Below are 24,877 nucleotides of genomic sequence, written 5' to 3' on the forward strand. Positions count from 1 at the left end.
GTGTGTTCGGTGGGCCGTGGGGAAGGCCGCCCGTCCCCCCCCGGCAAGCACACGGTCTCCCCGCAGCCCGCCAAGCACATCTGCTGCCTCTGTGGGGAAGGCATTCCCGGCCTCTTTCCGCCCGGGGATAGCGGTGCTTACCCAGGTACGTGGCCTCCTAACTGGAGGGCCCGCATGGTCTCTGGGTGGCTCGGCTCCTGGAGGCCCACTGCCTGTGGTCTCGGAGGGCTGGACAGGCCCAGAGAGCAGGCCTGAGACCCGGACAGCGCCGCCCAGATGGCCTTTTCAAAAATATATAGAGGAAGTGTGGTAAGGATATAAGAAAGCTTCTGTGGGAAGCCCTGCAAAATTTGAGGGTGCCAGTGCATTTGGTCAAACATGCTGTCATTCTACGCAAACCAAGAAACCATTGTACATACACCATTTGGTGACAATGACCAAGGTTGTATTCTTTTCCCCTTTCTGTTTATCTTGCATGCTGAGTTCATTATGTGAGATACTGAACTCAAAGAATCAAACTTTAGAATTAGGACTGTAGGAAGAAATATAATCTTCAGTATGCTGAAGACGCCACCCTCCTGCCAGAAACTGAGGAAGGCCTAGAACAGCTGATTACAAAGGTCAATGAAGTAAGTAAGAAAATTGGCCTTTCTTAGTAAAACATACGGGGAAAGGAGGGGTTTCTAATATGCTTAGATTCTAAATAATTGCTTCACAAATGTTTATTATATGTATCTATCCTGTTTCTATCTTTTTTGGAAAAATAAAAATTTATATATACAAGACATTTGGCCTTTCTCAGTGCCTCCCAACGCAAAGTAGAAGCCTGTTCTTCCACACGACAACTGCGGCAAGGCTAGAAAATGGAAGATGCAAGATCTACCTTCGATAGAGGACTGGCTGACCAGGTTGGCAGATCTGGCCAAAATGGCTAAATTGACACTGTTAGTCAACGGAAAGACAGAAGAAGATTTTCAAGAACAATGGGGCCCCTCCTTAAACTATCTGAGAAGATAAATTAAGCGGGGATAAAATAATTCATTCTGTATCAATGTGATACAAGAGTATAACTTGTATAATATATAACAATTTATTCTTTATATATACTCTATTTCTTCTATAAATGAAAAATAAAAATCTATATATAAAAAGAAATTTGGCCTTTCTTAAACAGTAAAAAGACATGTAGTAATGACTACTGCAAAAAACAGACGTGTCACAATAACAACTGATGGCGATGGAATGCATTCAAGAATTCATTTCTCTTGAATCACAAGTGGATGTGAGTGGCAACTGCAGTATGGAAATAAAACGCCAAATTGTTCTGGCTTGCTCAACAATGATGAGCTTGAACCGAACATGGAAAAGCAAGGACATAAGCCTGACTACCAAATGTAGATTAGTTAGATCTACCATATTTCTAATAGTCACATACAGCTGTGAATTTGAACAATGAAAAAATCGGATGAGAGAAGAATCAATTCATTTGAACTCTGGTATTGGAGGCTTCTGCGGGTTCCATGTAGTACAAATGAAGTAAATAAGGATCAGTGGGCAAGTTCCCCCCTCTTTCCCTGTCTCTCAGACAAATGGGAGCTGTGAGAATATTATGCAAAAAGCTGTGTGGAGTTTTCCACAAAGCAAAACAACAAATTGCTTCAAGCAGAAAACATCTCCACTATAAACTGACACCTGTGAGTGATAAGAAATTATGTTCTGCCTCAATCTTTTCTCAGGTAGGCTACTCGTAGGTAGGTACTGCACTTTAAGAGTGCTTGATTCAAGTCATTCTGGTACGAATTCCTGGCTGAAGAACTACAAATGCAACTGTATTGAATGTCTTGGCTATAAGAAATAGATCACATGCTAGAAATGTGTTTTAAGTTAACGTACATCACATACTAAAAATGCATTTACAGGTAGTAGTTGATGGGTCCTGTCATGAATTCCTACATGTATATCCATTTCAAGGATGAATAGCAGCACATCTTCCTTAGTTCCTATCTCCCAGAGGTGGCTTGCCTACCTGAGAAATATCAAAGACATTTTAATCAAAAATTAAGGAAGAAATCCCTGCAGAAATGTCACGTGGATGTCAAGCTACACCACCATCACCTGATGCCTACAGAAGTCCACACAGCTGGTTCATTTTCTGGACATTAAGCTGTACTTTTTGTATTTTATGGCTTTTTGGCTTTGATAATACATTTTCCTGGTATATTTATGCATGTGATACATACATACATACATACACATGGAGAAAGCTAGGGAGTACCAGAAGAACGTCTACTTCTGCTTCATTGACTATGCTAAAGCCTTTGATTGTGTGGAGCACAACAAATTGTGGCAAGTTCTTAAAGAGATGGGAATACCAGAGCATCTTATTTGTCTCTTGAGAAATTTATATGCAGGTCAAGAAGCAACAGTGAGAACTGAACATGGAATCACTGACTGGTTCAAAATTGAGAAAGGAGTTCGGCAAGGCTGTATACTGTCGCCTTGCCTATTTAACTTGTATGCAGAGCACATCATGAGAAATGCGGGATTAGAGGAGTCACAAATTGGGATCAAGATTGCAGGGAGAAATATCAACAACCTCAGATATGCAGATGATACCACTCTAATGGCAGAAAGTGAAGAGGAACTAAAGAGCCTGTTGATGCGGGTGAAGGAGGAGAGTGCCAAAGTTGGCTTGAAACTCAACATCAAGAAAACAAAGATCATGGCATCCGGCCCTCTCAATTCCTGGCAAATAGAAGGGGAAGAAATGGAGATAGTGACAGATTTTATTTTCCTGGGCTCCAAGATCACTGCAGATGGGGACTGCAGCAAAGAAATTAAAAGACGCTTGCTCCTGGGGAGGAAAGCTATGGCAAATCTAGACAGCATCCTAAAAAGCAGAGACATCACCCTGCCAACAAAAGTGCGTTTAGTCAAGGCTATGGTCTTCCCAGTTGCAATGTATGGCTGCGAAAGTTGGACCATAAGGAAGGCCGAGCGTCAAAGAATTGAGGCTTTTGAACTCTGGTGCTGGAGAAGACTCTTGCGAGTCCCTTGGACTGCAAGGCGAACAAACCAGTCAGTCCTAGAGGAGATCAGCCCTGACTGCTCTTTAGAAGGCCAGATCCTGAAGATGAAACTCAAATATTTTGGCCACCTCATGAGAAGGAAGGACTCCCTGGAGAAGAGCCTAATGCTGGGAGAGATCGAGGGCAAAAGAAGAAGGGGACGACAGAGAATGAGGTGGATGGATGGAGTCACTGAAGCAGTAGGTGCAAACTTAAATGGACTCCGGGGAATGGTAGAGGACAGGAAGGCCTGGAGGATCATTGTCCATGGGGTCGCGATGGGTCGGACACGACTTCGCACATAACAACAACAACAACATACACACCTATCTCTGTCAAAGGCAGATCAATTTCATGGTTTTGGTGAAGTCCACAAATGCTCATGCCACCATAAATACAGTGGTCAATTATGCCACAAGACACTCTTATTTTCGTTGGCCCAGGTAACACAGTTACCCCTTCCCCTTGTGCATGTAATGGGGACACAGTTAACATCAGTAGGCTCATGCAGCTCAGTGAGCTCCCATCTACTAAACGCTCTCGGGCTTGGTTAATTGACTTCTCACAGTTTAATCCAGATCGACAGAGCCCCTGTTAAATCTGTGGCTGTGAAAACAAACAGAAGCCTCGTGGCACCTTTAAGAAGTTCTGATTCTAGCATAAACCTTCCCCTGTCGGAATCCTCCAGGCAGAATATTTGCATCGCCCGATGCCAATCCAAACGGAGTCCTTCCCAGCGGAGCCAGCAGTTCACGCATTCATTCGGGGGCGGATGCCCAACCACGTGTGAACCGATGTGTGTTCTCTTTTGTACGTGACATTAATAGCAAGCTAGCTGGCCTCCCCTTCTGAATTGATCTGTTAACCAGCTGCCACATTAGGAGGGGCGGGGACCGGACCGGGGGGGGGCGTGGAGGGCGCCCCCCCTCCAAGACAATTGACCAGCCGAGCTCCTGCCTTTCCGCCGGAGTGACATCATCTCTTCCAAATCCCAACCGGCGATGCCATTGGCTGGCCAGGTAATTGAGATGGGCATTTGTGCTCTCTCCCGGCCCCCCGTGCCTCCCCTCCCCATGCCGACTTTGTGTCTGCGGCGCTCCCTCCGCACAAGCAGCACCAGCAGCAGCGCCGCCCCCGCTCCCACCCCCGCCCGCCCGCCCGCCCGCCCGCGCCGAAGCCCTCCGCGGCAGCAGTAAGCAGCACAGGCCGACCTCCTGCCTCCTGCCGGGCTGGGCTGCGCTGGCTGCGGTCGGAAGGAAGGAAGGAAGGAAGGAACGGTCGGTTGGCTGGCTGGCTGGCTGGGGCGGGCAGGCGGGCGGCGGCGTGGCTCGAGCGAGGTAACAGCCGTGCGGGGGCGGCGGGGGCGGCCTGTGGCCGGAGCGGAGGCAGGGCGGGCAGGGCAGGGCAAGGCAGGGCAAGGCAAGGCAAGGGCCGAGCCGGTCTGCCTCCCCTGGAGCGAGCGGGCGGGCGGGATGCGTGGCTGGGCTGCCCAGGGAAGAGCCGGCCGGCCCGGCAGGTGCAGAGGGGAGCCCGCCGGATCCCTCGCCGAGGCGGGCGGGGCGGGGCGTTGGCTTTGTTATCTCGGGCGGTCCTCGCCGGATGCGGAGTTGCCCCGGCCTTGAGGGAGCCCCCTGTCTTCCCGAGGCTGACCGTCGCCGGAGCCCTCGGTCCTGCCTGCGCCGGCGGAGCTCCTCTGCTCTCCCCACCGCGCTGGCAGCCGCCTCCGGGGGCGCTTTTGTTGTTGTCCCCTCTGGGGCGGGGGCTCGATCCGGGCGCTTTCGAAAAAGGGCTTCAAAGGGGCTCAGGCTGTCTGGACGGGCCAAGCGGGCTAATGGTGCAGCCGAGGGCCTGGGCGTGGAGGGAAGAGGAGCGGGCTAAACACTCTCCGGGACTCGGGGAGCCGCGCTGCTCCCTTGGCCGAAGGGACGTCGGTGGGAGAGGCGAGGAGATTCAGCCGTGGCCCTTCCTTTGTTCTGGGAGGGGTCGGCGACGGTGATGGGCAACCACTGAGAGTGCCGTGCCCAGCCCCGCCCGATGCTGCTTTGTAAATAGGGACCGACTCCCACCCCCCCCCCCGCCCCGATGTTCAAGGGCGTGTCCGCCTGCAGCACCGGCCAGTACCGGGTAATACGTGTACAGTGAGGGGAAGCCGGGATAACTCTCCTCTGTAGGAATCTTCTCTGGAACAATGCTACTCGTGTTGGGTTGCCTGAGGGCCCCAGTGGACAAAGGGGTTGCTTTCCCTCCCCTTTGCTAAATCCGGAGGGGCCATAAAGATGGCTCTGGTCTTAAATATGGAGAAAAGAGGTTCTAGTGGCCCACACAAATGGTTTTCTTCCCCTCCCTTGGTCTAAGTAGATCAGAAAAAGCCTAGCAGGAAAAAAATATGGAAAGTAGAACTTAATTAAAAATGTGGGTCCAGGTGAGAAACTAGCCGTTTCCTGTAGTGACACTGAGGGGGATGGGAGGGGTTCAGAAGGAATTAAGATGAATGAATAAAGATTTTTTTTCAGGAGGGGAGGAATCTAATGGAAACATTCACTGGCATGTGAGGCCTTATCTGGAAGAGCCTTTGAAGAAATTAGCATGAGCCTTTGAGTGACTGGGGCCAAGCACCAGTGAGTTCAAACTAGCAGGAATCTCTTTGGATGCATTCAGATAAGATTAACTTGGTTCAGGATTTTGCTATCAGCCATGGGCTGTAATGGAATGGAAATGCATGCGGAACAAGAGTTTCAGATTTAGGGGATTTCGGAATGACTGTTTATGTAAGGTGAACTTGTACAGTAAGTTTATCGCCAAATTTGACAGCAGGACATGTGGGGTGGGGAGAAATAAGAAAAAAACCTTCATCCTTGTGTAGTGATCCTCCCTCCCACTGGTGGTTTGATATCTTTTGAGAGATCAAAGTGCCAAAATAAAGCCTCAATAGAGATGGTATGCTGCCTATCTTAAAAACAGGCCACTTAATAAAGTAGCTCTTCCTCCTGAGAATGTACTGAAACCATGAGTAGTTGCTAAAATAACGGAGTTGAAATAATAGCTTTGAGCTGCTTCTGACTCTTGCCTTTTTGGGAACGGCAGGGCAGGATGGAGCGGTGAGGAGAGATGTGTTCAGCATAATTCCAGTTTGAACAAATGGGAGGAATGCAGGAACAGCTTAACACAACATTGGCTGGGAAGGCAGAGGGTGGTTTTGCTGAACATCATGCTGCAAGGAAAATGGGAGACTGTTGTGGTCTCATCACGTTGCCACTTATGATATGCTGTGAAGCAAAGACTTAATTTTGGAGTGAGAAAATTGCAGATCTTCCAGAATGTTTTCTAAAAGGTTACCCAAGTTAATCTACTGTAGGCAAAATAGGCCTTATGGCAGAAGCTTTGATGAACTGAAATCCTATTTTATTGTTGGCGTGCTGAGCTTTAAGCAACCAAATAAAATGGTGGATACAAATGGAAGCTGCTGGGGGTGGGGGAGCATTGAAGAGTGTTGGGTGAGAGGGATGTTTGTGTGTGGAAGGGGAACAAGAAAATGCTCCGTAGGTATAAGGATCCCTGCCAAGTTGGTCATGTTTTGCTGTTGAATGGCCCATGTTGAGCTTGTTGCCATAAATATCACATAGACGGCTTTGACTGAGTTGTACCTGATGTTGGTTATGACCTGTCAAATAAAGTGGTTTTCATTAGCCAATTTTATGTAAGTGAAGAAAGTGAGCATGTATTTGAGGAGACTCTTGGCAGAGTAAAGTGTGAAGAGTTACATAGCCGTGCACTGAGGTTGTACTGATTCATTAGATTGCGGGTAAGTGATTATTTTTGAAGTTATTTTGAAGTTTCCTATGTGTAATTCCATGGAAGTAGAAAACTAGTACAGCATGTGGGGGGCTGGGGTACAATTTTTACCCTAAATGTGTACTGTACTTTTTTGGGGAGGGGGTTGGTGCACAGGAAGTGCTACAAATCGCCTGCCTCCAACCACCACCAAATTCAGCCACCTCATTCCACTGCATGCATGGGTCAGAGCCAGCTGTGTATAAGACACATGAAAGAGGAATAGGCATGTTTAAGAAAGAAAGGGTAAATGGAACTTGGGAGTAGATCTCCAATGCCTAGAAGTGGCCGTTAAGGGGGATGACAGGACAAGCTACACACAACTGCATTATGCTCAGAGATACAAGGGAAGGAATGGCTTCCTACTCGAAACAGTGGCCTGGAAAGGTCATAGAACTTACTACACGGCTTTAAAGAGCAGTTATTACTGTAGAGCAGAGATTCCCAACCAGGGGTCTGTAGATCCCCAGGGATCCATAGCATTTTCCCTTGTGTCTTAGGAACTGGCCACTTCTGTTGCTCCCCCTCCTGCTCTGGAGTGAGAAGGGGAGAGTGTAGTTTCTGTGCCTGGGAGAGGGCGGAGCCTGCATAACTACTCCCACCTTAAACTACCTCCTGTCTCTTCCCCCTGTGCAGGCCTCCTCAAGACTGCCTGTTAATACAGGTGGTGATGTCACTCATGGGGGTGTGGTGGGGGCGTGGCCAGCTGACATCACTTTCAGGACTCCTTGAAGCCTGGAAAATTATTTCAAAAGGTTGAAAAAGATGCATGTAGAATGTGACTTAAGTTGGCTCCATAAAATTATTATTAAAATCTATTCCCCACCACTCTTGGCAAGCCAGCTCATGGTGGGTTACAGAATAAAAAAACGTACAATACAATAATTCCCCTTAAAAGAAACAGTTAAAATACAAATTACAATAGCAAGTATCTCTGCCGAACGTATCGAACAAGTACTCTGACCATCTAACCATGAAATATCTGTTCTGTTTTTGTATCCAAGTCTCCTTCCTCAAATTGTTTTTGTGATACTTCCAAAACAGGTTAATCAGAGGAACCACAGAGGCCCCTTGGAACGATGGAGTCCCACTTTTAAAATTATCACTTGAGGAGGTGAAGCTGAGAGGAAGGCGAGGTCCTTGCATTGTGCGTTCTCAGTTGCACTGACTGAACATGGTGAAATATATCCTTGACTGCTTTAAAGGGGATAGATGATTTCTCATCCAGGCTGTAACCCTGGCTTGCAGTAAACTGGATCTCTTGATATGTGTGACATCAGAGCTGTCTGCTGAAGTGATGATTCTGTTTATTTATTTTATTTATTATTTATATTTATATACCGCCCTTTCTGGGGGGCCATTGTGTGCATAGAACAATACGAGAACTCTGAAAGCTCCTTTTAAGCTTTGGCCTTCCTAACCATGCAACAGTTTTCAGCAGTTGTAAAAAAATTCTGTAAGGAGCTTATCTAAAATGTTGGTTCATAGTGACTCTTGTGGCATCTCTTGCATCCAAGTTACCATGTGGTGATGGTGTTTTTGTTCAGCTGCGATGAGGGAAGCAGATCAGAAATTGATTTCAGTCTCCAGCTGTGGGAGGTGTGTTAACCTGGATGCATTAGGTGGTAAAGTTACTAGTATGTGACTGGCAAGGTATGTGGCTCTGTGCTCAGAGCAAGAGCCTGGGTCTAGGATAAACCAGTAGGGGAAGGGCTAGAGTTTCCAGTAGGCCTTCAGCATCTTAGCCCGGGAGCCTGTGAGTGACTGAGCAACATACAAAAGTGCCTCTCCATTAATACTGATACATGACAGCCAGCCCCTAAATAACTAATCCCCTAAACTAAGGGATTGGGATTAGTGAACAGCACTCAAAAGCAGGCTTGAGTTCTGGCTGAATTTGGCATCCCATTTTCAGAAGGCAGAACGTCCTGAATCATATTGTGCAAGCAAAGTTCACGGAGGCTTCCAAAATCCTCTTAGACATTAGCTTCTGCTCTGAGCTGGCCTGCAGTGGCCTGTGGGCTTGTGCACCATGACAGGTGTTGTGCAAGTGGACTGCTTCTGCCTTCTGCCCTGGAGGAGAACCCTTACTGTGGCAAAGAAGTCTGGAACAGGAATGGCCACATTTCTGCTTTGGTGTAAAAGTGACTCTGATGGAAGTGAGAGCAAGTTGACTAAAACCGGATGTGCCACCTACTTTGGGGACTAAAACTGTAGTCCATGGAAAGGGAGACCAGCAACTCTCTACTCAGTCAACCCATGATTTGGTGCATGGATGTTGTGCTGGGCTGTCATCCCCCTTTCATAATCCAGACAGGTCAGTAACTGGATAGATTCTGCTTTTCCTCTTATGCCATAAGCCAGCCTTTCTCAACTTTTTTTTTACAATTGAGAATCCCCTGAAAAACTCTACAGGGTTCAAGAAACCCCAGAAGTGGTGTTATCATGTGGAATACGGTGTGTCCACTCACCTGGGGCCTCTACCCTTCACCCCATCCAGGACTGCCAAGAAACCCCAGGGTGTCCTAAGCTCTCAGTCTTCTTTGCAGAATTCCAATTTGGTTAATCATTAGTCTCCTTGTTTTTTTAAATGAAGCCTATCTGGCAAAATCCAAAAGTAGGCTTTAGAGGGAAAATTCTCAGACAGTGTGGCAATATGAAGTGAAGTTTTGAGACCCAGAAGGTCTTTGTCCTAGAAGAGCGATGGGAAGCAAAAGAAAGCATGGCATGAGAGCAAAAAGGGAGCATTTATACTGCTGGCAGGATAGCACTTGGGCCCACGGTGCTTAGGACAGGTTCTTAGTTTTCCCTCTCCTGTCCCATTTAAAGTAGTCTCCTACAGTTCAGTGTTATGGACAACCAAACCAGGCGGTACTTGCTGGTGTGAGCTGCACAAAATTAGACCATGCAGTGAAGGTAGGTTTCTCCGCTCCAAGCTCTAGTGGACACAGGAAATTGCCTTTGGTCTCATCCATCTAAGGTGGGTTTTGTTGCGTCACAGGCCAGTAAGAACCTCAACCAAAGCAGCTTGTAGCTATGAGCCTAGTTTTTCTACAGCAGGGATTCCCAACCATGGTTAAAGGTAGAAAAAAATTGTCCTGACAGTCTGATTTAGGCTTGTGCAGCAGGGGCCCGATCCAGATCGATTCAGCTTCGGCACCCATTAAAATAAATGGCGCCCTTGACTTTAATGGGAAGTCTGGTGTTCCTGCCTTTCCCGGTGCCTGGGGGGGGGAGCCTGTCCCATTGAATAGAATGGAGTGGATGGGGGCACCCTCTTTCACAACCCCATGGTCCAATTGTTGTGAAATTCAGATTGGGTCAGGGAAGAGCCTCCCGGAGCAACCCTGAAGTTTTGGGGGTTGTAACTGGAACCCCCACCCCTTCAGGCCCTGGGAAAGGCAAGAACGCCGGACTTCCCATTAAAGTCAATGGCGCCATTGACTTTAATGGGTGCTGAAGCTGAATCGATCTGGATCGGGCCCCCGTTGCAGAAGCATAGTCTGAATCTGAGACAATGTGGAACACATGCCTGCTCTGGAGCTACCTGGTCAGGGCCCTCTCCTTCACAAACCCACATACACAAAAACACACACAGAATCCCTGCCCTCTTCCCTTAGCTGTTGGTCTCCCAACCTCTTCCTTAGATCCTCCCTCCCTCCCAAACACAGACATATGGAGACTCCCTTCCTCCTGTTTTCCCCTTAGCTGTTTGTTTCCCAGCCTCCTCCCTCATGAACAAACATATACATAGACTCCCCCGTTCCCATTTTCATTTCCGTTTTACAAGAAGATGTGTCCCACATCAAAAAGGCTATTCCAGAAGATGAGTTTGGGGTGGGCGGTGTTTTGCTTTTGCTAGCTGTAGGATTTCTGTGGGGGATTCACAGTGCATGTAAATCCACCTTTTGCATTCTTGTGACTATCCATTGAGAATGGCTTCATGTGGGCATATGAGCAGTTCACCCCCTTTTTTTTTCTTTTATCCTGTTTTGTTATTGCCAAACGTACTTGGGGATCAATCCTTGTGTGTGTTATTTGCTTTACATCCAAACTTCTAGATTCAATCCACGGCATCCTTGAGCTTTTGTGTTTCTTCACACTTCTTGTGTCACATTATCTGGTAATTCCTACAGCGTCTCTTGTTGGGCTTCCCTGAAAGGTACTGGTGCTGCCATGGCGGTCTTTTTCTTTTGTTCTTTTCCAGGCCAAAGGTAAAGCAGAGGGCTGTAATCTGCCTGCTGGGTCAAAGAGAGACAGACAGCCTGCCCAGGGCTTGTGGGTGTGAAGATGAATGGCGGAGCGTCTGGCGGTGGGGACTCCACTCCACGGGAGAATGGGGTGACAGCCACCAGTGAAGTGACACCAGCTGCCCGTCTGCCTGCGGGAAAACAAAAATCCAGCAAGCCCACTCAGCCGGCAGCTGTTGCCTCTCGCCCTCCCACAGTTCCTTGTGGTGCTTCCAAGACACTCAACCATGGCCCAGCGAAGAAGCCGAATGTCTCTCAGGCCAAGCCCCTGATGCCCAAGAACAGCGGTGTTAGCAACACATCTGGCAGAGTAGCAGTGAAAAAGGCCCTGGGGGAGAAACCCAGTGGGGTGAAGGCCTCAGAAAAGCTGGCCCAGAGCAAGGAACCACAACAAAGAACTGCAAAATGGACATCGCAGCCTGCAGTATCTGGTATGTTCTTTCTGACTGACAACCCCCCTCACCAGAAGCATGTTCCTAATTAGTTAGGCTAATGTGTTGTAGGGCAGGGGTAGTCAACCTGTGGTCCTCCAGATGTTCATGGACTACAATTCCCATGAGCCCCTGCCTGCAAATGCTGGCAGGGGCTCATGGGAATTGTAGTCCATGAACATCTGGAGGACCACAGCTTTGACTACCCCTGTTGTAGGGTTTCTTTGGGTCCTGTCTCTTGGTCCCACATCTTGTTTGTTTGTTTAATTACCGCCCTCCCCAAAGGCTCAGGGCAGTTTACATAGAACTGAGAACTATACAAAGAACCATACATATAATAACTGTAACACTAATAATACTAACTGATAACAGGGTAACAGAACAACATTAAACAGCAATAATACAACAGGTCCAGCAGCAGAATGCCTTGATGGATTTCTGGGGTTGGGGAGAGGGAAGGGGGGGCAGAGGTCCTGTACATTAGCGATCCCCAACCTGTGGGCCGCGGACCACATGTGGTCCTTCGACTAATTGGAGGTGGGCCCTGAAGGACGCCTTCTCCCCCCCCCCCGGCCCTTTACTTCATCCCCCCCAGCCCTTTACAACACACTTCATTGTTGTGGCGTGTCTGTATCTTATTTTGAAGGGATGTTTAAACATTACCATAGCGATCAGAGAGCGCTAGGGCAGTGGTTGAGAGAGGAGTAAACTGCCCCCCCCCCACCGGACCTCAGTAAAACCGGGCCTCACTGGTCCCCGGTGAGTGGTCCCTGGCGTTGAGTGGTCCCCGGTGATAAAAAGGTTGGGGACCACTGCTGTACATGTTGCTGGTTGTGCTTGGTCCCCTCTGTTGTTGAAAGAAGCCAGACATCAAGCCATAGTTTTTAGTAGGCAGCGTCCTGTAAGCTTCTATGCACAGTGCCTTTCCTGATCTTGCATGGAAGGCAAACTTTTGCTGAAAAGGGTACAGGGCTCTGCAGGTAATGGATTTATATATATGTAAGTATCATATATATAAATATATTTATATTTACCTAAGCCATTAGTCTATGACAGTTTCTTTCCAGGGTTCAGACATCTCACCAGCTACCACCAAGACTTGGTGCTTGCATGGTGGTGATGTGGTGGGCGCATGCCCCTCCCTGTCTCTAGCCATCACTGTATTCTCAAATATCCAAGAGGGTTACAGCTACCTCACTTAGTTCTAGCTTCTGCCCTTGGGATCCGCTCTGCTCTTGCCTGCAGCCCTTCTCTGGGGAGGGCTTTGACAGTTTGCTCAGTGTTTTGTTAGGGGGGGGGGTGACTGAGCTGAACCTTTCTGTTGTTGTTGCTCTTTTCCCCAGCCCCGAAGCCGACTGCCACAAAGCCCAGGAAACCCGAACAGCCCAAGCCCACCAGGTATGTCGTTAAGCACTTGCTTGGTTGCTTCTCTTGCACAGCCAAGGGGTCGGCAGCCGTTTGACCAGCCAACCAGAGCAAGGGACCAACAGAGCTATTGTGGTAAGAGCACCTGCTTGTACCACTGAACATTAATTGACATGTCGACTGATGAGCCATGAAGCTTCTACAGCCCAAACACCGTGATTGTGAATCCTTTATTAGGACGTGGCTCACAAGAGCACCAGCATAAACTTGCACATAGTTTGCACTTGAATAACTCCCTTTCTCTAAGTATCTTTGAGAAGTTCCTTAGTCCCATAAAAACCTTTTGTCTGCTGTTCCCTTCACATACTGGTTATTTTAGCATCCCACCTACCCCTCCAGTATAAACATTCTGCTGTTTTGGCACTACTGTAAGAACCACACCTGGTTCCTTAAAGGCCACAGATGGTTCTGGAGCTAGTCATACCAGACCCCTGCATACAGCTTGTGAGCTTGGTTTTTTAAAATCCTTATTGGTATGATGAAGCCGGAGTATAAATGCAAAGGGATCCCCCTTTGAAGTGTACTGTTGCAGGGTGATCAAGGTTACGCCCTCATATTCGTCAGCTGCAAGAAGGCTCCTCTCACGACTGAGACGCCTCTTCTTGATTAAGGAGGCCAGGGTTGTCTAGTCCTGGAGCTTTTCCATATTCAGACAGCACCACCAAGCAAGCAGTGCTAGCTAATGTCAAATTGTTCCCCCAAGCAAGTTTTATTTTGGCCTCTTCAGTTCATCTAGACTATGTTTAGCATCAGCACTGGGATTCTAAGGCAAAAAGGTGTTTTTCCCTCTCCCAGCAAAAAAGAGAAGCCAATCAAAGGGCTGAACTACAAGGTACAGTTTCTCTGTGCCTTCCCAGGTCCTGACAATCAGGTGAGTTTTGGGAGTTCTGGACTTGGAACTCACTTCTCATGTGCCTGGAGGCTGATTTGGGTTAGGCCCTAGTTGGGGGGGGGATAACCCTCATCCCAGGCATCGCCCCCAATCTGAAAGAGCACCCGGGCTGCTATTTGCCCTTCAAGGGGAAACATGCATGGGCATCATGTAAATTTCCCCCCACTGTGGGGCCATTTCAGGCTGGGGAGAATGGCTTGGGGCAGGAGTCTCCAAAGCCTCCTGTGGTCCTGACCCAGGTGGTCCGTGTGCCTCTGGGAACTGAGTTCTGAGCCTGGAACTCACAAGAGGCACCTGGGGAGGTGTAGCTATCACGCAGTTCAATAACAGTCTTTGCTGTACCTCCCCTGTTTTTTTGCAAAGGACTTTAACAAATGCTTAAGCTCCAAGTTTTAACTTCTTGTAGAAGTTTTGAAGGAAAAAAGACAGTTTTCAGGTTTCTTGTCCATTTGACTGCCTTGTGGGAGGGAATGTCAATATTTACTCAAATAACCAAATTCTGATGTCCAGATTATATGAGCTAGAGGCAAACAAACCCTTTTTCCTTTGGTTTGTGTTTTTAAAGAGCCCTCCAATCTCCACAAATCCAGGTGCGGAAGGTGGCTGGAGTTGAGAAGCCAAATGGGACAGTAAAGGGCAGGCTAGAACAGGGGTTCCCACCCTTTTTGAGCCTGTGGTCCCTGTGGAATTTGGGTTGTGTAATGGGCACAACTGCAAAATGGCTGCTTTGGCTGACTTTCATCACACAATGAAGATTCTTCTGCTTTGACAGCAGCTTCTGCCAAAGGAACATTCTTAAAAATCTGCAATCAAGTCTCCAATGGCCAATCAGAAGCCTTGCGGGACAAAAGCCTCACCTGGCCCCATCCACTTTCTGAGTGCACATGATGGGCACAAGGAAAGGTGGTGCTGGGTGCCATGGCATCTTGCTGTGGACTGCCAGCCTAGGATGTGCGTGGGCTTGGATTTGAGCATGGTTAAATGAGTGAGGGAAAGAAGGGCAAACGCCCTCCCCTGGCTTGCTTAACTGGATTATAAATCAACTCCCATGAAATGAATGAGTAGCCGGGATGGGTGCAAATGCAACTGATTTGATCATGTGGCTTAAATGTTTGCCAGCCCCTCCCCTAGTTCCTGGACTGGCAATAGTCAAACGGTGCTGTGAATGCCAGGATAGCCATGAGGCCAGCTAACTGGCAGAGTTTGCAAGTACGAACACTTATGCTTCTGCCAGTGTTCCAGGGCAGCAGCATAGCCTCTGTATTCTGAGCCTCTTCTCTCCTTTTCAGGACTTGGTTGCCAGGGACTAAGAATGCAACTTCATCGGCCTTAAGCAGAGCTCCAGTCAGTGACAGAGGTATAGGCAAACCTAAGCAGACAGCACCACCTGCAGGTCAGGATGCAGCAGTGCAGCAGCCAAAAAGCACCCAGCTCACACCAAGAGGTAAGGTACATAAACATCAGGGAATGAATACATGATGTTCAGTGCATCCAAGATTCTGAGTGCAGTTGGGGATTCTAGAGGGAGTAGCTGGGTTAGTCTCTTATGACACCTGGCAGATCTGTTATGAGAAAAGCTGGGGTTTGGGCACTGTTTTACTAATCCAAGAAGTCTCAAAGCGACTTACAATCACCTCCCTTCCCACTCCCCACAACAGACACACTGTAAGGTAGTGAGCTCTGAAAGGACAGTGACTGGTCCAAAGTCACCCAGCTTGGCTGCCTGTGGAGGGGGGGGGGGGAATCAAACCTAGTTCCCCAGATTGGAAGCTGCTGCTCTTAACCACATAGTTTTAAAATCTGCTTTCCACAGGACTTCTCCCAGCTACATTTGCCCCCAAATAAGTTGGAAATGCATATAGATGAATGGCTTGACAAGAATAATGGAAATTACACAGCTTGTTGACTGGGCGTAACTGGTCGGAGTGAGAGGGGGTGTTTGGGTGCAGAACATGACTTCATGCCTCCTGCTTGCTCCTTGTGGAAAGGAATTGCATTTTGGGGCTGGGATCCGCATCTGTTGGATCCAATTTTTACAGGGTGGTTGTAAGATATCCCTTATTGTAGAGGGGGGAGGTGCTGATGCAGAAACCATCCGGTCAGTTTATCGCAATTTATTACTCTTCTCCCCAGCTAGATCTCAAAACAAGCTTAAAACATCTTTTGCCTCTCCTACATTGTCTCAGAACAGCCCTGTAAGTTAGGTCAGTCTGAAAGGTGTGGTGGGCCCAAGGTCACCCAGCAAGCCTCCGTGGTATCAGTGGGTGTTGGAGCCCAGGGGCCCCCGGGAGCTGTGTCCATTTGCCATGTGGGCTCTCAAGAGTCCAACCCAGGGAGGAGGTCTGATAAGCTCTGCTGTACTCGCTATTACAGATAGGATTTGAGCTTCTGCCTTTCCTGGAGGGCAGCAATGCATTTCTTAATAGCAGATGTTAAACGAATGTCTCAGAAAGGCCCAGGGGTCAGACAGGGGTGACTTTGCAAGAAAGGACAACCCCTGTGGATGCATTGTTTCTGTCTTGTGATGAGAGCCAGCGTGGTGTCACGGCTGGAGTGTCAAGACTGTGCCAGCAGAGAGTTCTGAACTCAGATCCACACCTGGTCACAAGGCTGACTGGGTGACCGTGGACTGGTTACTTTTCCTCTTTCTCCCGCTCCCATTTGATCCGACATGTCCTGTTCTGAGCTGCTGTTGGATTACTGGACAAGCTGCCTGGCAAGTCAGTAGAGACAATACACAAATAGGCAGTCAAGTAGGAATGCTTGTGGACGTGGAGAACACCAAGCCTTTAGAACTTGTGCATGCTTGTCCAGATGCTGCACAGAGTCCTGCCTCTCCGACCAGCCCTTGACGTCTTGTTTGTCTTGCAGATCCCACCAGAGCTGCCACCACCCCAAGGGCCAAGCCTTCAAGCACTATACCTACTGTGAAAAAGTTACCTGGCCCCAAACCTCTCAAACTCCCAAATTCAAAACTGCAATCTGAGCCGAGCCTTGGGCAGAAGAATGTGACAGCATCTACCAACACCCGGCTTCTGGAGAAGAAGGTTTTGGAGGCACCCAAGCCCAGGACACCTCTCAAGACCACTGCTGGGAGTGCTCGCCCAGCAACGCCATACAGAACCCCTGTGCCCAAGGTCCTGGCTGGAGGGAGCAGTGTGGTGAGCAAGAAGCTGCCCAAGAAAGATGGCCTTCCAAGCAAAGAGCATGTTGCTACTCTGAAAAAGCTTCAGAAGGCGACAAGTGAAGGGAATGCCGAGACAGCTGCTGGGGAAGTAGAAAACACCCTCCTCGAGGATACAAGGCCTGTGCAAATGGAGCCTCCAACAGAGGTGGAAGCTGAGACCCAACTTCTCTTGAAAGAAGCTGAGAGCAGCAGGCTGGAAGCACCAGAGGCTGAGCCCTGCATTCCCACAGACATGGGAGGGAGGGAGGATGGGGCTGGGTGTCTTGGTGTCGTGGCTCCACAGGTGTCCACTCTGGTGCTGGAAGAAGCACCGCTGGTCTTTCCTAGTCAGCAAGATGTGAAGTCCTCTCCTCCCAGCGCAACACCTAACTTGCCTGTCCCTGAGATCTTGGAACTCCCAGAGGAAGCACTGAATTTGCACACAGAGCTACTCTGCCAGCAGCCTTTTGCTCACTCAGCACTGGGTCCCCCAACCCCCCCATCGGAATCTATGCTGCCCAGCGGAGAAAATACAGACTCCCAGCCCTCAAAGGAACAAGAACTTCCGCGCTTGGATACTCCAGGCCCTCATGAGCAACTGGACCTGTTGCTCGGAACAGCCGCGTCCTGTGAAGATGTCTGCGGCCTATCCACCTCCTCCCTAGATGAGGATTCCCAGATCCTGGCTATGGAGGAAGCTCCTGTGCCAAGCTGTGTTGGTGGACTTCCTTCTCCTACCTCCTTTGTGGGGCTTGCTGAGGAAGTCCCGCCTCTGAAGCTGCCGGGGCGGATGGCAGGGACGCTGGAGGAGCCAGCCTTCCAGGCGGAACAGTCTCCCTCAGCCAGCCAGCTCGATTCTCTTCTGGCAATTACAACGGAGCCCCAGGCAGCGGCTGAGAGGAAAGGGTCTAGCGGCTTCAGCGAACTGGCCTTGGGAGCTGCCCCGCCTCTGAGCGCAGGGGGAGAGAGGCAGAGGGAAGTTTCTCCTGTGGAGGTGGGGGATGTAAAGTTAAGGACGAGCCCTTTAGACTCTGAAGCAAAGTTTTCTCCAAGTCACGAAGGTGCTCAGGAGTTGGTCATTCCTTCCCAGTTGGAAGAGCCAAACAGAGAGGTCGCTCTCACTGAAGGCAAGTGGGTGGGAGCGCTGCATATAGGAGACCTTCCAGGCACCAGTCAGGCTGTTGAGGACAAGTCTCCTCTCCCTTTGCCCGCAGTGCGAGTGCCCTTGCTCCCTGTAGAGTCAATAGGAGATGCTTCTGTAGGCCACGGTGATGCATCTGGTGCAGCAGGTGAACATCCTTGCCTCAGAGGCCCTGGGGGAGATGCCGGGGCTAACGCGTGTCTTGGCAGCCCAAAACAAGAGGATGTCCCCCAGGGTCAAGATTCAGACCTTCTGCCCTGCCTTTCAGGGGAGATGTCACCGGGTAGTGCCATTGGCCAGGTGTCGATGCTCAAGCCTCAGACGCTGCCCTTGAAGAGCCTGGAGCTGTTGCAGGAGCCGCCTGCTCAGCCCCCTGAAGCTCCAGAGCTGCTGTTGAGTCACACAGCACTCAAGGGCCACTCCCCAGAAAGAGGGGGCTCCTCCTCCAAATCCAGCACCTTAAGTGGCCCTGACCTGGCTGGCAAGAGCAGCAGTGAGACCAGCACCCCGGAGGAGCTGCGGGACTATGACAGCAGCTCTGGAGTGGAATCCAAGTCAGACGAGAGACTGGAGCAGACCTGCCACCAGATGCTGAGCCCCCTGGAGGACCTGCCTGGGGAGCTTGACCTGGGCATCCACATGGAGAAAGGAGACGATGAGGCAGAGACTCTGCCAGCTGATGAAATCCTTGGTGACCCACCCACCGAGCCTACAGTGTCCTCGGAGGAGGAGGAGGAGGAAGGAGAGCTGGACGCAGACCTCCTGAAGGACCCAGGCTTCACCCAAACAGTGTGCCTGTCCAGGTCTCCCCCTGGCAAGCCTTCCTTGCCCCACTCGGTGGAGGAGTCTGACGAGCCGGGCTCTGGTGATGCCGGCACGGAGACCCCTGCTTCGACCAACTCGGCGGCATCTTGTGACGTCTTCGGTGCCTTCCACCTCCATTCCACCGACAGCTGCGGCAAGAGTCCTGGCCTTTCTTCCCTGGAGAGTGAGGAACATTCCACGGAGGGCAGCAAGGAGCCACTCCCGAAAGAGCCCCATAGCAAGACGCCGGTGGAGTGGGAGCATCCGGCACTGGCCACACCAGCTTTCCAGAAGGCCCCCAGAGGGCAGGACGAAGAGTCATCCCCGCCTTTCACTGCCGCTCATAACGTGGCTGCAGGTAATGTATAGAGGGAAGCCTGCCTTGTCTGTGTCCGTGCCAACCTGTGGTATCTCACTGTGCAATAGAACCCTGTAGGGAAGGGAGATGGCCCCCCTCCCTTCATGTGTATTTGTTCCATTTGTGTCTCTAGCCAAACAGGCCTACTTCTGTCTCTGTGTTTTGTTTTGAGAACTTTTCCCTTAACTCTTTACAGACTTTCCCTCTGGGGAAGCTGTGTGTATTTTAGTGTTCTTCTGAGAAGGGTAGCCTTTTGACATACTAAATAAAGCATCACTTTGTCTATCTGATGACCTGGCCTGTCTTGTTTTTCCAGGAGACACGTCCCTGCCTTCTGTTTATTGACCTTGGAAAGAAGGGGCTGGCAGGGGATGGTGGTGTGTACAGATGGGGGCGGGGAGAGGGAAGGGGCAGTGTTCAGTCTTCTTTAGCTGGCTCTTGAGAGGTTGGAAGGGGAGACCTGGTCTTCAGTTGCTCATTTGGTAGGAACCAAGTCTCTGCTTGCAGTGCCAGGGGTGGGTAAAGCTCCTGTGCCATCTGTGGCTCATGCCATTCCTCACAGCTGGCAGAACTCCAGTGAATTCTGTATGGCAAGGTGATGGTGTGGATGGAGTCTTCAGTGAAAGGGAGGGTGGCCCTTTTGTCTTATGTGGATCAAGTGTTATATGGATCAAACTCCTAAGTAATGGATCCAAAGGGCCTGCAAAATGGAGGTGTTGAGGCCAGGAAATAACACAGCATACTGGCCTCCCTAGCTGAGAACCCATCCACCCATAAAATTCCTCCAAATTCTGACCAGCCCTCAGGAAGGGTCTAAATCATTAGGAGGCAGTTTAAAATATTAGTGTTTTTAATGTTAAATTATATGATTGTTTTAAGCTTATTGTCATCTGCTCTGAGCTGACCAGGATACAAATAAATTATTATTATTATTAATATTATTATTATTAATATTATTATTATTATTAATATTATTATTAATAATATTATTATTAATATTATTATTTAGCATGCTGGTCAGTACGCAGCAGCTACCCCCTCCTGGTCTTAACGCCTGAGTTACTGGTGGTTGCTTCAAGCTGTTTCAGGGCTTAGCTTTTCTTTCCTTAGGCAAAGCTGCCAACTTGGGGTTCCAGGAGAAAGCAAGATTTTGTTGTACTCAGGCAAGGCATGATCCCAGAGCATGAGTGTGCAGGTGTTGCCCCATGCTCTTAACATGCTGTAATCCACGGAGTGAGTCACCAGCAGCATCATAGTCTGGGCCAGCCTGTCTTGAATGCAGTGAATGGGCAGGAGCCAGGCAAATGGATGCAGCAGACTTCTAGTACTTTTTAACTTTGCAGCCCTCCTTTGATGTATTTGGTTATTGAACATGTAGGAAGTGATTGCCTTAAATTTGAGAAATTCTAAAAGGTAGGGGGTGGGATGAAGAACATGTAGCTTGATATCCACCTGCCGACCCACTTTTGTAATTGACCAGAAAGATGGATTCCAGTTGGAATTTTAATGACCCAATGAGTTCATATACTGGGAACAGTAATTCCTGGGACCCCCTCAGGCAACGTAAATGTTCACTTGCTCTGGCTTAGTTACTGGAGTCTATTGCCTTGTTCACTTGCTGTAGCTGGTTTGAAGTGAAACTTGGCCAAGCAAGAACTCTAGGTTACCATGGACAAGCAGTACGGATAGGACAAAGTTTAAATTTACCTTATTGAGACCTAAATGTATTTCACAGCTTGACATTAGGTAAGGCAACTGAAGGGTCTGACCACACTCCAGAGTCCATGGTGGAGAACCCCCTCTACACAGCATCAGTAGCCCCAGTGCTGAGACCGCTGGCCTCAGTCGATCAACACAGACTGAATTCTGGGGACTGTGGTTCTCGCTGGGCTGAGAAGCACCTTGAGAGCTAAGCCTTTGGCCACTTTCCCACTCTCCTGTCTGTTCTTGTCTGTTGATCCCTCCCTCCCCTTGTTTGTCAACCCCACCTCCTGCTCTGAGGGCCGCTCTTTCCAACCCAAGCCTCCTTGCCCTGTTTGTAGGTGACAGTGGGGCTGGTTTGCCCTCCCCCTGGGGACCAGGCCCGTCAGAGATCCTCTCCACTATCTATGAAGTAGAAAGTGGTGCTGAGACATCTGGCCTGGACGAAGAGGACGGGAGCCGCTGCTCGTGCGCCACCCCTCAGGAGCAGGGCCTTCACCTAGGAAGCATCCAGGCTACCGTTGTGCAGCAGCTGATCAGCCGGACGCTGCTTTTCTCAGCAGAGGCATCTCTGGGTGCTGTTGGTGGGAAGGGCCCCGCGAGCAACGAAGCCGAGATTAGCAAATGGACAGAGCTGATATCCCCTCTGGATGAATCGAGGGCCAGCATCACTTCTGTGACAAGCTTCTCCCCTGAAGACATGTCATCCCCACATGGGGACTGGACTGTGGTAGAAGTAGAGACCTTTCACTGACTCCTCCCTGAATTTAATCTTGTGGCTGGTTTTTTGTTTTGTTTTTTGGCTCTTGGGTCCTTAATACATCCTTCCCTTATATTATGATTGGCCAATCTTGATGGTGCCTTGGACTCTTCAAGCATCCTGTGACAGAAGATATCCCCTTTCTTCTCTCCTTCCTGGACAGCCGATGTCAGTGGGGAAACCTGAGGTGATTAGTGCTGCTAGCTTTTGGTGTAGTTGACTGTACTGGAGTAGTGCCTGTTCACCCCTTGGAAGAACAAACAAACCATCCTTTTGACCTGCTATTGGCTTACAGGGTTGTTCAGTCCTTTAGCTCTTCAGTTGTATAGGATAGATTCTCTCCAGTACAGGGATCCAATCACATATATTTGCCTAGTTAAAATCTGCAAGCTTAAGGGTGTCACGTTCTCTCACTTAAGGCTGTCACAGTGCATAAATGGTCAGCAGATCTGATGCCTCAGCTGCTGGCCCTGTGATGGTATACACGCTAGCTGGCTAGAGAGGGCTAACTGGCATATTTCTGAATTCACAGCGGGAATGAATTGCCAAAGGGTTCACATGCCCCCTCTCCTAGTTTTGGCCACAGCTGCCTGAGTAGGAGGGAAGACTATTTTGCCTTCCTTTCTGAGGGCAACATCCTATAGAGTTTCCAGAGAGGTTGTAGGTAAGATTTTGTCTACTGAGGGGATGGGGTAGACTTAGCTGAGAAGGCAATGCTTCCCCCCTGCCCATAAAATGCAGCAATTTGGAAATAGATTTCACACAGCAGCTTTTCAAGAGTTGATCCTTGGTGACTCCGAAGGAGGTGGTCCTTGGTTGGCAATGGGGCCAGATGGCGATTCGGCACTCTGCAAGGTGAGAGAAGCCAAGGATGGATTGCTCTGATATATTTTCTAAGTTTCAGAAAGCCTCAAATTGGTACTGAGAAGTCTTGCTGCTGTTGCAGATCTACAGCTTGCCTTCTAATAGCGATGCTGTCCCTCGCCTCAAAGCTAATGCAATCGGCTGGAGATTTTGTACCAGTGTTTACTTCTTGCTTGATATAACTGGTGTGGTGGTTACAAGCGGCAGACTCTAATCTGGAGAACCAGGTTGGATTCTCCACACCTCCGTATGAAGCCTGCTGGGTGACCTTGGGCCAGTCACAGTTCTCTCAGCTCTCATCCCCACCTACCTCACAGGGTGCCTGTTATGGGGAGAGGAAGGGGAAGCAATTGTAAGCTGCCATGAGTCTCTTTAAGATAGAGAAAAGCAGGCTACAAAACCCTCTCTGGCGAGAAGGATCACCTTCCTTGGCTATAGCCAGTGTTAGTTTAGAAGAAGAAGAAGAAGAAGAGTTGGTTCTTATATGCCGCTTTTCCCTACCCGAAGGAGGCTCAAAGCGGCTTACAGTCGCCTTCCCATTCCTCTCCTTTACCCGGATGAAACGTTCTGAGGGAACTGCACCTTATTGTGAGAAACTCTACTGTTTATAATCTAAAAGGGACTTTTAAGAGTGAAAACTGATCAAGGACCAGAGTACCGTGTCTATAATGTGTGCATGAATCACTGAGGCTATCGAGGCTCCTTAAAATGGTCAGAGCAACATTGTAGCTAAGGTGTAGAGAAGGACCCTTGTATTGTTGTGAAAGCAAATTGGGAGGGTGAGTGGGGATATCATCTTTCAGTCACTGTTTTCTTACTAATAACTAAGAGGTACAGCAAATGGCCTTTCAAAAGAGTTGCCTTCTTAAAAGCCAAATGGTTTACCTTATCTATTCAGCTATGCCTGGAAAATGGTGACTTGCTTGGTGACCCCAGGGTAAGAAGATAAGCTTCATTTCACTAAGGTAAAGAAGTTTGTCTTCAATCTTCCCTTCCTCAGAATCCAGAGTTCTCCTCGTGGGTAACTCCATGGGACCCTCCGAGTTGGCAGCGCATGCCAGGAAGTAATATGAAATCAGACACATGACGACAGAAGCTTTCTCTTTTTTTTTTTAAACCTCAGTGTTTGCAAAGAGGTGTGGGGATTCCTTTCCTCTATATACAACAGATACTTACCAACAAAATTCCTCAACAGACTTCTTTCCTGGGAGGGGGGGCCCATTATGCATTTATAAAGAAAACAATTAAATATATGCCTACATCAAGCGGGGTGGGACTCTGACCTCCCCCATTGAGGTGCAAACCCAGGAGGCTTCTAGTTACAGAAAAGTGGCCAGTTTTAGCCCTGCCTAGTTGACTTGAATGCCCCATGACCGAAAAATGGCACGCCAACTTTTAAAATGTGTAATTTTTGAGTTGAGAAGAATGCCATCCTATCAAAGGAGCTTGACTACAGACCCAAACCTTTGTTGAGGGCAAGGTCTTGCCCCCTAGACTGTGATGTGGGTCTGTGCGATAGGCAGCTTCCCTCACAAGGACGCCAGCCTTTCCTGTGCCTACAGGATCCCCCTCTCCTTAGTCTGAGCAGCTGGGGTGGTAGCTTTAGAAACAGAACCCTATCTCCTGTAAGGATGTGACAGCCACGTAGCTGGCTATGTGTGTTTACTGCTTTTGTAATGTAGCAAACTGTAAGTAACAAAGTTTACTTAGTTTTTAAATAATAAAATGAATGAATTGGCATTTCTGTGGTTGTCAATGCTTAAGGGTGGGGATGGGGCAGAAATGTTACACGAGTTCATATGGCTGGAAGCCCATTTTGAATGGGATATTGGGAGGACTGAACTGGCTTTACCATTAGGATTTGGCAGTTGAGGATTAGGTCACCTCAGGTGAGGCAACACACAAATTACTTGGATTTCACTTAGTAGCAGTTCCTAGGTGACAATGCAGTGTAATCCTGCCATCTAGCTAGGATGCTGGTAAAGCCCCCTTCCCCTGGAAATTGTTGTTTTTAAAGCTACCAGTGAACCTCTCCCCCACCCCATTAAAACTCTTGTGCTCTCTCCCTGTTCCTTAAAGTGCATCATTTTGAGTGGGTGACTTTTCACCTGCCCATTGGGGTATGATGTGCTACAAAAAGGAACAGGGTTATAAATGTTGTAATATGTGTCACTGTAGCTGAAACC

At 49.0% G+C, this 24,877-nt stretch overlaps 1 protein-coding gene across 6 annotated transcripts; it reads left to right on the forward strand.

Annotated features, from left to right (window-relative positions):
• Positions 1-3,954: 3,954 nt before the first annotated feature.
• PRR36 (proline rich 36) lies at positions 3,955-24,379 on the forward strand. 6 transcript variants are annotated; one of them, XM_077327337.1, is made up of 7 exons: positions 4,136-4,405; positions 7,944-8,046; positions 11,107-11,580; positions 12,924-12,978; positions 15,187-15,341; positions 16,769-19,366; positions 21,409-23,679. In XM_077327337.1, exons 3-7 carry the CDS (start codon positions 11,190-11,192, stop codon positions 21,819-21,821), a joined length of 3,612 nt encoding a protein of 1,203 aa, XP_077183452.1. In that variant the 5' UTR covers positions 4,136-4,405; positions 7,944-8,046; positions 11,107-11,189; the 3' UTR covers positions 21,822-23,679. The 6 variants fall into 6 exon arrangements, with proteins under 6 accessions (XP_077183454.1, XP_077183452.1, XP_077183453.1 ...); XM_077327338.1 differs by having other exon boundaries at positions 4,136-4,345; XM_077327339.1 differs by lacking the exons at positions 4,136-4,405; positions 7,944-8,046 and adding an exon at positions 3,955-4,087.
• The last annotated feature ends 498 nt before the right edge of the window (positions 24,380-24,877 follow it).

This window comes from Paroedura picta, chromosome 3, assembly GCF_049243985.1.
Source record: "Paroedura picta isolate Pp20150507F chromosome 3, Ppicta_v3.0, whole genome shotgun sequence".
NCBI lineage: Eukaryota > Metazoa > Chordata > Lepidosauria > Squamata > Gekkonidae > Paroedura > Paroedura picta.

Coding starts and splice junctions, on each gene's coding strand:
- PRR36 (XM_077327339.1), top strand. CDS start 11,190: ATGAATGGCGGAGCGTCTGGCGGTGGGGACTCCACTCCACGGGAGAAT. Junction 11,581..12,923: donor ATCGCAGCCTGCAGTATCTG/GTATGTTCTTTC, acceptor TCTTTTCCCCAG/CCCCGAAGCCGACTGCCACA. Junction 15,342..16,768: donor CACCCAGCTCACACCAAGAG/GTAAGGTACATA, acceptor TTTGTCTTGCAG/ATCCCACCAGAGCTGCCACC.